Source organism: Bos taurus, chromosome 8 (genome assembly GCF_002263795.3).
Source record: "Bos taurus isolate L1 Dominette 01449 registration number 42190680 breed Hereford chromosome 8, ARS-UCD2.0, whole genome shotgun sequence".
Taxonomy (NCBI): domain Eukaryota; kingdom Metazoa; phylum Chordata; class Mammalia; order Artiodactyla; family Bovidae; genus Bos; species Bos taurus.
This window is the reverse complement of record NC_037335.1, coordinates 52,419,097-52,431,574: the sequence shown is the minus strand read 5'-3', so window position 1 is coordinate 52,431,574 and position 12,478 is coordinate 52,419,097. Positions and strand designations below refer to the sequence as shown.

At 40.1% G+C, this 12,478-nt stretch overlaps 1 protein-coding gene across 2 annotated transcripts in view; it reads right to left on the bottom strand.

Moving 5' to 3' along the window:
* Window positions 1–426: 426 nt before the first annotated feature.
* Window positions 427–12,478, bottom strand: part of PCSK5 (proprotein convertase subtilisin/kexin type 5) — a 519,623-nt gene continuing 507,571 nt past the window's right edge. The window contains exons 37-38 of one of the 2 annotated variants that reach the window (XM_024996182.2): window positions 8,891–9,077; window positions 427–3,611 (exon numbers count right to left, since the gene is read on the bottom strand). In XM_024996182.2, the coding sequence (XP_024851950.1) occupies window positions 3,211–3,611; window positions 8,891–9,077 (588 nt within the window). In that variant the 3' untranslated portion in view covers window positions 427–3,210. The remainder of the gene's footprint in view (window positions 3,612–8,890; window positions 9,078–12,478) is intronic. The other variant, XM_024996184.2, reaches the window with a different exon arrangement.

Sequence of the window (12,478 nt, the reverse complement as noted above, 5' to 3'; positions counted from 1 at the left end):
TGCGACCCCATGAACCGCAGCACGCCAGGCCTCCCTGTCCATCTCCAACTCCCTGAGTCCACCCAAACCCAAGTCCATTGAGTTGGTGATGCTATCCAGCCATCTCATCCTCTGTCGTCCCCTTCTCCTCCTGCCGTCAATCTTTCCCAACATCAGGGTCTTTTCAAATGAGTCAGCTCTTCGCATCAGGTGGCCAAAGTATTGGAGTTTCAGCTTCAACATCAGTCCTTCCAATGTACATCCAGGACTGATCTCCTCAGAGGTAATTCATTAATCAGCTAGCTGCTATAGCATTATCTGGTTTTGATTTCATTTTAAATTTTAAAATTACTTTCCATGAACTAGAACTTTCCAAGCTCTTGCCCAGTTTCTTGGTGTATTTCCAGTCTATGAGGATTCTCAGTATTTCCAAGTTATTAGCAAACAGAAAACCAAAAGGTGACTTTGTTTTACAACTACATATTTATGTCTTTAGATAGTTGTTAGTGGAATATTCAGAAGAAATCTGAGAATAATATGGCCTAACTGTGAACAAAGAAGGAAAGATGTCAAAGTACCCATGTACAGTTTGAGCCTTATTTTTCGGATCACATGGAGTAATGACACAATTTTTCTTAGTTTTCAAGGTCATCTTGACCTCATTTAATGCTTAATTGTGTATCCTAAAGACAGAATTTTCTTGGGAAACGATTTCCAGGCTACACAAAGAAATGTCAGACTCAGTTTATCAGAGTTTTGAATTATCAGGGAAGATGCACAACACAATATAAACAAAATCACATTTCCATAGGCTACACTCCAATAACACAACAAGAGATGAAGAATTCTTCCATTGATAAAATGGCTGGTGTGTGCATGCTCAGTCACTCAGTCGTGTCTGACTCTTTGCAACCCCACTGACTATAGTCCACCAGGTTCCTCTGTCCATGAGATTTCCTGGGCAAGAATACTGGAGTGGATTGCCATTTCATTCTCCATGATGAGATGGCTATCTTATATGTATTTCTATTTGTTTCTAAGATTTGCAAAAGGATCTATAAAGGGTTCAAATAGGTTTTCAGGGGGTGATTTTAAATGATCAAAATTTTTTGGAGCGTATCATATGTGTCTGTGATATACATGGTCTCTTAGGAATTTCTGTCAACAAATTACAGTCTCTTGACCAAATCTGGCCCATTACCTGTTTCTGTATTGCCTTGAGGCAAGAATGGTTTTTCACATTTTTAAGTGATTGAGGAAAAAAATCAAAAGAAGAATACTATTTTATGATATGTGAAAATTATCTTAAACCCAAATTTCAGTGCCCATAAATACAGTTTTCTTGGTGCACAGCCCACCCATTTGTTGTGGGTTGGCTGCACGCATGCCACAATGGCAGAGCTGATAGTTGCACAAAGATCCTAGAGTATTTAGGATCTGGCTCTTTTCGGAGAAAGTTTGCCAATCTTTGTTTTAAGAGCTTTCCCTTAAAGAAACACAGAGGCCTTCAGTAAACCGAAGACTTCTTTACAAAGATTTCCTGTGTCAGTGATATGTTTTTTTAAAAAAAGAAAATGTACACATTCAGCAAAGATAATAGCATTGCCATATCATAAAGTAAGATAGGCCTTTATTAGATTTAGGAGGCTTCTTTTTCTACTTCGTGTCAGTGTAGCATAATTTTTAGGAACACACTTTAGAGTCATCCTTTTTTTATTAAATCTTGATAAGCTTTCTGTGACCTTGGGCTATTTAACTTTTCATAAGCTTTGGCTTTCCTATTTAAAAAAAGAGTAATAATGGTACCAACCTCAAGAAGTTACAGTGATATTAAACGGGGTGAGTTTTTAAAAGGAATTATCTAGCTCAGTACCTAGCGCATAGTGTGAAATACATTTTGTGTGTGTGTGTGATTGTCCTCATTATCTGAAAATATCTCTTTCTGGTGGTTCACTCCCAAGACTGCCTATCACTTCTGTTTTGACAAGGAAATCCATAAAACCCTGCTTACTTAATTTCACTTAGTAGGAGCTCTTCCCTCTATTGCCTGCAGAAAAACTGTCCTGTGTGCACAAATCCAAGAGTGTACTGGACAGGAGGATGGAAAAAGGGATGCCTAGGATGTCTAGAAACAGAAATCATAGACATGAAGAGTGCTGGAAGGCTGAGCCGCAGCTGGATTAAGCTGGTGAGCAGGATGTTGGAAATTTCCATGTTAGACTCCATCCTAACTTTTTCTGCGAAGAGCCCACAGTTCTGTGATGGGCTGTTCATAAAAGCTCTTTAATTTAGTAACTAAAGCCTTTTTTTAAAAAGAGTATTTCAAGTTTTTGTCATTTTATCCCATTTTATGTTAGGTTAACATTACCAATTTTCTTTCATTACTTGATGTTTTAGCTGATGTTTCTAACCAGAAACACCCTTAGAAAAATCATGAGAGTGTAAGACTGACATTCTCAGAAACAGTGATGTCTTTCCTCCTGGGCTTGCTGCCACCAATCTCCTGCCTGAGCTTGCTCTAGAATCATCATGACTATGGACTACTGCAGAGGAACCAGGGCATGGAGGACACATGCTTCTTGGCAATGAAGCAACCTCTCATGTCTTTCCTCCTGTCTACAAATAGATCCTGATCAGCCTCAGCAGAGGTGGCCTCTATTACTCAGGGGTGAGCTGGAATAATTGGTATAAATGGCATGAGGAGGAGAACTTTCTTTAGTGGTCCCTTAAGGAACAAATCTCTGCCCAAGAGAACTAAAAGGGGAGGAAAATCCCCTAAGACAAACAGTTCTTTTGTCTCCTCATCCCCCCAAATCAATTACAGAAATATCAGAAATCGAAAAGGTAGCAAATATCTCTACAATGCAGCTGAGAAACAGAATTTCTATAGGTCTATTTCTTTTTTTTTAATCACATGAAACAGTTTGCACAAAAATTTCACTTTTTTTTTTAAAACTTCCTATGTTTTGTGTCTTGAGATATTGTTTTGAGAACAATTACTCTGAATTTTATCCTTGTCCCTCAGTCATGGTTGAATAATTATGGTTAATTGAGTTTAACTATCCAAAAGAAGAACAAAATATTTCAGCATCCTCATATACTCTAGCTGGACTCTTGGTTAAGAAGACAAGCACCCTCACGTCAGCCTGGTATGTTGGGATAAAATCCAACTTTGTAATGCTCACATGCATGCCCATGAGTGCAATGTGGTGGGGTGGGCATGGCCTCTGTTTACTGGTAGGAGTAGCTCTCATCATCGTATTCCAGGTCATCTTCATTGTCATCATCCAACAGCCCATATTTAAATTTCCGGTAGACAGTGCCATCTTGGCCCATGTAGACAATGTCATCATCATCATCTTCATCATAGTCCCGGTCTCTGTACTCAATCACTTGATCCTCTTCAAAGCTCTCACGATGGCTGCTCTTATAGGAGGAGTAAGACACGCTAGGTTCAGCCAGCTTTGCATAGCCAGCTTTTCCTGTTGACTTGGCTCTGCTCCGAGATTTCCTCCAGACAATCACAGCTGCCCCAAGCAGAAGCACCAGCATAATGGAGGAAGTGATCAACAGGGCTGTCTTGGAACGCTCACCTGCAGGCTCCACCGTACTTGCTCGAAGGATACACTCATCTGTTGGAAGATGATCCCAAAGGAAGAGGACAGAGGGGAAGGGTGGAAGAGAAGAAATGGAATGGAGAAAATTAGTTTCTGAAGTAAAGGGTTTCACCTTTATCTTTTGAATCTAAAATAGTAGAACCACTGTCTTTGATTTCCTTATAGAGCATATCCCTCTACAGAATTGCTGTGTGTGCTCCAGGAGAGTTTCAGCCTATCCCAGATGATACCAACAAACTCTTTTAGGGTGAAAGTCAGTCTGAGGACCAAAGGGAGTCCCCCGTCATACCCATACCTCATGGGTCAGTTATCAAGTGTCCAACGTTACCAAATTGATTCTTCTGTTTCCTTCTTGAGAGAAATATTCCATTTTGGACCAGGTTTCAGTTATTGTTAAATGCTCTATTTCTGTTTCAACTTTAGCTTTTTCTAAGACTGAGTCTTTTCCCCAGCTTTAAATCAGGTTTACATTTAAACCTGATTCAACAGGATTGTCCCATCATTCAAAGACAGGAACAGATTCTTTATAAAACCATTGACTTATTGCTGTGTGGGGCCATAGAAATCACAGGTCATTCTGTTACTTGATAATTGAGGAAACTGAGACCCACAGAGAGAAAGTGAATTACCACATCATTAGAGCTTAGAAGTTGTTTGTGGAGTGATCAGAATTCAAACCCAGGAATCCTTACTTCAGGCTACTGTCTGGAGACAGTAGGGCAAAACACCAGCAATGTGTTTTGTTGTTGTTGTTGTTTTACTTTCTGACATCCTGTGGACCTTATCTGGCAGGAAGAAAACTACCATCTTTAAATTCTTTTTTTCCCTCATCTTTAAATTCTGACTGCCAAATTGAGAGATAGATTTCTTCTATCATAACTAAGATTTCCAAAGCTGAGAGCTCTGCCTCTCTCTCATTCATCATCCTTGGTTTTGATGACTTAATTGAGAACATGGAGCAACCAAAACAGTTTCATAACTCAGTGATGAACTTATTTTCACTCATTTATTCAAGTGGTATGATGTACCTAATATTTTTTTCTATTCTTTAACCCACCAAATGGGAGTGTGAGAGTATGAAAGAACTAGAGAGAAAAACTAGCAGGCTTTACTGGATGTACAAGTTGAAATACAACAGTTCATTTTCCATAAATATTTTTTGAACCAACTAGTTCTGCCCTCAGGATGTTTTATGAGATTCTAGGTACATTATGTACACTAGCTTAATGAATACAATACTGTGGCAGTTATTTTAGGGTCAATTACTTTTGCTTAATATATATTAGCCAATTAGGTGTGACTCATCACCACTCTGTGCTTCTTTCCTTCTCTTTTTGTTAGTGATAAGCAAGTTTTTAAATTTTATTTTATCCTAACTTTCATCCTTGTGGGATTTTGCCCATCAAACAGAATTTCATCTCCTACAGTAATGATACTATCAAGACCACTTTTGTCATTAATATACTAGAACAGAATTTTTCCCCTGGAGGAAATATTAAAGCATTAGAGGGAAGGATAAGCAATAAGCAATAAGGACTGCAATCTGTGTGTGGTGTGTGCATGCTAAGTCGTGTTTTGCTTTGTGACCTTATGGATCATAGCCTGCCAGGCTCCTGTGTCCATGGCATTCTCCAGGCAAGAATCCTGGAGTGGGTTACCATGCCCTCCTCCAGGGGATCTTCTGGCCTAGGGATTAAGCCCATGTCTCTTGTGTCTCCTGCATTGGCAAGCAGATTCTTTACCACTGGAGCCACCTGGGAAGCCCTCTGTATGTGGTACTTTGTGATAAATGTTGTCTGAGACAGGAGACTCAATAAAAGACCTTGTGAGGTTCTTTCAATTAATAGGGTATCATATGCAATCCTGTCTTACTATCCTCCAGTCTTAGGTCTGGAGAGTTGGGTCAGCCTCTGTGATATGGGTTCTTCTTTGAAGGAGCAGAGTGTCTCAGTAAAGAATGAGCAGGTAATCAAGAGTATTTAGTCTTTTGAGTATTTAATCTTCAAGAGCTACAGAAAGCCCAGGAAAGCTGAATAAGTAGTTCTTAGTTGTAAAAGGCTTGCTGAAACTCTACATCCAACATGCACACACTTCTGGTTTCATTTAAAGCCATCAATGTAATGAGGGTTATTATTCTTAGCTGACACAGCATGAATATTAGGCAATCAGACCCTGAAGGTGGATGTGTGTGAATAGCTGGGGAAACCAGCTGCTCTGGGAGGCAGGATTGCTGAAAGGAGGAAATAATTAGTTTTTGGAAAGAGGATATTTAGAAGTAAGTGAAAAGGTTGATAAAAAATAAAACAGAAAAGGCTAGTAGTGTTTTGGGGTCTGGGATTTACTTTTTAAATAAATGGACAGGCTCCCATAAATATGATGTCTCTTTTTTTTGGTCAAGCCATGATGTAGCTGAACCCCAAAGAAATGATATGCTTTTGCACTATAGAATGTTTTTAGAATTTATATTTTTCTTTTTAGAAGAATGGAACTGGAGGAATCAACCTGCCTGACTTCAGGCTATACTGTAAAGCTACAGTCATCAAGACAGTATGGTACTGGCACAAAGACAGAAATATAGATCAATGGAACAAAATAGAAAGCCCAGAGATAAATCCATGTACCTATGGACACCTTATCTTTGACAAAGGAGGCTAGAATATACAATGGAGAAAAGACAATCTCTTTAATAAGTGGTGCTGGGAAAACTGGTCAACCACTTGTAAAATAATGAAACTAGAACACTTTCTAACACCATACACAAAAATAAACTTAAAATGGATTAAAGATCTAAATGTAACACCAGAAACTATAAAACTCCTAGAGGAAAACATAGGCAAAACACTCTCCGACATATATCACAGCAGGATCCTCTATGACCTACCTCCCAGAGTAATGGAAATAAAATCAAAAATAAACAAATGGGACCTAATTAAACTTAAAAGCTTTTGCATAACGAAGGAAAGTATAAGCAAAGTGAAAAGACAGCCTTCAGAATGGGAGAAAATAATAGCAAACGAAGTAACTGACAAAGAATTAATCTCAAAAATATACAAGCAACTCCTGCAGCTTAATTCCAGAAAAATAAATGACCCAATCAAACAATGGGCCAAAGAACTAAACAGACATTTTGTCAAAGATGACATACAGATGGATAACAAACATATGAAAAGATGCTCAACATCACTCATTATCAGAGAAATGCAAATCAAAACTACAATGAGGTATCATCTCACGCCGGTCAGAATGGCTGCTATCCAAAAGTCTACAAACAATAAATGCTGGAGAGGGTGTGGAGGAAAGGGGACCATCTTACACTGTTGGAAATGCAAACTAGTACAGCCACTATGGAGAACAGTGTAGAGATTCCTTAAAAAACTGGAAATAGAACTGCCATACGACCCAGCAATCCCACTGCTGGGCATATACACCAAGGAAACCAGAACTGAAAGAGACACGTGTACCCTAATGTTCATCGCAGCACTGTTTACAATAGCCAGGACATGGAAGCAACCTAGATATCCATTGGCAGACAAATGGATAAGAAAGCTGTGGTACATATACACAATGGAGTATTACTCAGCCATTAAAAAGAATAAATTTGAATCAGTTCTAATGAGGTGGATGAAACTGGAGCCTATTATACAAAGTGAAGTAAGCCAGAAGGAAAAACACCAACAGAGTACACTAACGCATATATATGGAATTTAGAAAGATGGTAATGATAACCCTATATGCGAGACAGCAAAAGAGACACAGATGTATAGAACAGTCTTTTGGACTCTGTAGGAGAAGGCGAGGGTGGGATGATCTGAGAGAATAGCATTGCAACATGTATATTATCATATGTGAAACAGATCGCCAGTCCAGGTTTGATGCATGAGACAGGGTGCTCAGGGTTGGTACACTGGGATGACCCAGAGGGATGGGATGGGGAGGGAGGTTGGGGGGTGGTTCAGGATCGGGAACACATGTAAACCCATGGCTGATTCATGTCAATGTATGGCAAAAACCACTGCAATATTGTAAAGTAATTAGCCTCCAATTAAAATAAATAAATAAGAATTTATATTTTTCTTTTTAGATGATATCACTCCATTTGGGGCCTTTCTAACCTTGTAGCCAATGATAACCAAGTATCTGTACAAGTGGGGTTGGGGTGGGGAGACAGTTGGGGGGTTGGAATTGGTAAATTGGGTTTTGTAAGAAAGCCTTCAATAAAAATTCATTTATAAAATGTCTTAAGTCTCTAATGGGAGCCCTGGATTTGAACTGACTTCCACAGAATGATTTTTCAACAGAATCAAGATAATATTGGCATCAGTTTCTGTGATAGATGATTCTTTTCCTTTTTTCCTAAGAAAGGAAAAACCAAAAAAAAAAAAAAGGAATAAAGTTTATAAATTTATAAAGATGAAACTTTAGACCAGCTTGAGTTTGAATCTGGGAGGCAGCACAGGAGTGGAGAGAATGCTGGCTTTGAGTCCAAATGATCCATATTCTAATTTCACATGAGCCTCTTAACATTGGTATGGAGTCCTCTGCCCACGGAATTCTCCAGGCAAGAATACTGGAGTGGGCTGCCATTCCCTCCTTCAGGGGGATCTTCTCAACCCAGGGATCAAACCGAGATCTCCTTCATTGCAGACATATTCTTTACCGTCGGAGCCACCAGGGAAACACTTGGGCACACTAATCAAACCCTTTGAACCCAAGTCTTCTCATCAGTAAAATGGGATTGATAATATCTACTTAAATAGTGGACAGAAAGTTCCAAATATATTAGACATATAGTAAGCGTTCAATAAAAAGGTAGCTTTATCTTATAATAAACCATACTAGAAAAATATGAAAGACTATATATTATATATATGTATCTTCCCCCATGGCTCAGTGGTAAAGAATCTGCCTGCAATGCAGGAGACATAGGTTCAATCCCTGGGTCAGAATGATCTCCTGGAGGAGGGCATGGTAACCTCTTCTAGTATTCTTGCCTGGAAAATCCCATGGACAGAGGAGTCTGGTGGGCTACAGTTCACACAAAGAGTTGGACACGACTGAAGCAACTGAGGATGCAGACACGCATATATATAACTGAATCACTTTGCTGTACACCAGAAACTAACATTATAAATCAACTATACTTCAATTAAAAAATACACTTAAAAAGTCATTAGGAAAAAAGGTAGCTCTATTGATCCTCTGAAACGTCCCATCCCTCTCTCCCTCATGCTCCTGTGAGCATCCTGAAGACATGTCCTTCCTCTGGTTCTGCAAAACTCTTCCCCTCCCCTCACCTTCGGTGTCATGGCAGTCACAGCACTCCTGGGCATCGGTGGGATCAGAGGCACTGCAGCAACGCAGGCAGCGGCTGTCGTCCATGTGCAGCACCAGGTTGGCAGGACACACGGTACAGTTCCTGGTGCCAGGTCCCTTGCATTCTATGCAGCTCTCGTGGCACTTTTCACAGTTAAATTTCTCCCCCTGTTAAGAACAATCAGATTCATTTTAAGTGTGGAGAAATTAACAAGGCACAGAGAGTTCCCAGATGGGGGTTCCCTCTTCTCTGGATAAAGGAAGGAAGCAGGTTGGGGATAGCAGAAAGGTGATTTGTTCTGGGTCCATTTTAACTCCTCTGGGTGAAAACAGAACCAGCTGTCTGCACTCGGTGGAGCCAGTGTTGAGCTTCTCCTCTGAGATCTGCTGGTAATAATAGTGACAGAACAAGCTTCTAGAATAGCTCAGGTCCCTGACCGCCATGTGCTGTACCTGGTCAGGGACAAGTTTTGTTTGGCCCGTACTCAATTGGATTTCATGGTTTAAAAAAATTTGAACTCATTGCCTACATTTCAAAATTGGGATATTTCACACATAAGTCAGTTCTGAGTTTCTATTTCAAAACTATCAGACTTATCAACATTGGATTCATCACTCCCATATCACAGATGGAGTTGAGTGGCAGTGGCCCCTTTTTATGCTCTCCTATTGGATACAATCCTCACAATGTGCTCCGATGTCACCAACACATAGATGAAATGTCATATTCTGCCTATGGTCAAGTTTGCAGGTTGTTTTTTTTTTTGACCCAGTACTCTTCACTCATTTACATGATCTGCCCTGCATCTGTGGCTATTAAGATTCTTGTGTGCCTCTGCCCTCAGTTCAGTTCAGCCACTCAGTCGTGTCTGACTCTTTGTGACCCCATGAACCGCAGCATGCCAGGCCTCCCTGTCCATCACCAACTCCTGGAGTCCACCCAAACCCATGTCCATTGAGTCGGTGATGCCATCCCACCATCTCATCCTCTGTCGTCCCCTTCTCCTCTTGCCTTCAGTCTTTCCCAGCATCAGAGTGTTTTCCAATGAGTCACATCGGGTGGCCAAAGTATGGGAGTTTCAGCTTCAACATCAGTCCTTCCAGTGAACACCCAGGACTCATCTCCTTTAGGATGGACTGGTTGGATCTTCTTGCAGTCCAAGGGACTTGCAAGAGTCTTCTCCAACACCACAGTTCAAAAGCATTAATTCTTCTGCATCCAGCTTTCTTTATAGTCCAACTCTCACATCCATACATGACCACTGGAAAAACCATAGCCTTGACTAGACAGACCTTTGTTGGCAAAGTAATGTCTCTGCTTTTTAATATGCTGTCTAGGCTGGTCATAACTTTCCTTCCAAGGAGTAAGCGTCTTTTAATTTCATGGTTGCAATCACTATCTGCAGTGATTTTGGAGCCCAGAAAAATAAAGTCTGACACTGTTTCCACTGTTTCCCCATCTATTTCCCATGAAATGATGGGACCAGATGCCATGATCTTCGTTTTCTGAATGTTGAGCTTTAAGCCAACTTTTTCACTCTCCTCTTTCACTTTCATCAAGAGGCTCTTTAGTTCTTCTTCACTTTCTGCCATAAGGGTGGTGTCATCTGCATATCTGAGGTTATTGATATTTCTCCTGGCAATCTTGATTCCAGCTTGTGCTTGATCCAGCCCAGCGTTTCTCATGATGTACTCTGCATATAAATTAAATAAGCAGGGTGACAATATACAGCCTTGATGTACTCCTTTTCTTATTTGGAACCACTCTGTTGTTCCATGTCCAGTTCTAACTGTTGCTTCCTGACCTGCATATAGGTTTCTCAAGAGGCAGATCAGATGGTCTGGTATTGCCATCTCTTTCAGAATTTTCCACAGTTTATTGTGATCCAGACAGTCAAAGGCTTTGGCATAGTCAATAAAGCAGAAATAGTTGTTTTTCTGGAACTCTCTTGCTTTTTCAATGATCCAGTGGATGTTGGCAATTTGATCTCTGGTTCCTCTGACTTTTCTAAAACCAGCTTGAACATCTGGAAGTTCACGGCTCATGTATTGCTGAAGCCTGGCTTGGAGAATTTTAAGCATTACTTGGCTAGTGTGTGAGATGAGTGCAATTGTGCAGTAGTTTGAGCATTCTTTGGCATTGCCTTTCTTTGGGATTGGAATGAAAACTGACCTTTTCCAGTCCTGTGGCCACTGCTGAGTTTTCCAAATTTGCTGGCATATTGAGTGCAGCACTTTCACAGCATCTTCTTTTAGGATTTGAAATAGCTCAACTGGAATTCCATCACCTCCGCTAGTTTTGTTTGTAGTGATGTTTCCTAAGGCCCACTTGATTTCACACTTCAGGATGTCAGGCTCTAGGTGAGTGATCACACCATCGTGATTATCTGGGTCATGAAGATCTTTTTTGTACAGTTCTTCTCTGTATTCTTGCCACCTCTTCTTAATATCTTCTGCTTCTGTTAGGTCCCTACCATTTCTGTCCTTTATTGAGCCCATCTTTGCATAAAATGTTCCCTTGGTATCTCTAATTTTCTTGAAGAGATCCCTAGTCTTTCCCATTCTATTGTTTTCTTTGCATTGATTGCTGAGGAAGGCTTATCTCTCCTTGCTATTCTTTGAAACTCTGCATTCAAATGGGTATATCTTTCCTTTTCTCCTTTGCTTTTCGCTTCCCTTTTTTTTCACAGCCTCTACCCTAGGATAATATAAATTGTGACTGTTTAGCTAACACAGTGAAATATCAGTGGAAAGATTCTTGAGAGATTAGATAAAGTGATTTCCCTCCCAATAGGCTGCTTCGTTTCACTGGTGCTGAAAATGTGGACGAGGGAACATAACTTCTTATTTCACTTCTGCACTTTGGAATGCAGAAAAAGAAGGAATGGAAATTGCCACTGTTTGGCAAGTTCCAGGTGTTGATAAGATGCTTTCTCAGCTGAGATTTCATCAAATCCTGGATTAGGAGTCAGAACCCCTGGGTTTAATCCCAACTTTGTTTTTTACTAGTTGTATAATCTTTATCAGTGTACTGTATTTAACCTCTGAGATTCTCAGTTTCTCCCAAGTGTACTCAGGGCTCTTATCCGAATTTAAAGAGAGTGGCATATGTGAATATGCTGGGTCATGTGAGTTTTACCATTTACTTAATTTCTAAAATTTGGAAACACAATCATGAAGTTAGTGAACTCAGGTATACCTATGGCTGATTCACGTTGAGGTTGACAGAAGACAGCAAAATTCTGTAAAGCAATTATTCTTCAGTGAAAAAAAAAAAAAAAAAGCCTCGGAATCCATGGTTCCTAGGCTAGCAAATGAAACATCTCTCTCTTGATAGTCTGTGAAGGGAGGAGGTGAAGGACGAACATGGGTTGTGTAGTTCTAACATTCTTCAGATGTTTCAGGTCAGTCAGCAGAGGGGGAAAAGAGAAGACAATTCTTATTTCTGGCATAATATTCCTGTGTAGACCTGAAACTTCTAGGGTTGTGAGCAATATATTGTTGTCCTCATTAAATAACTTCCCATTATTTCTCTCAGGTCTTTTCAGCTCCTTTGATTGGAATTAAGG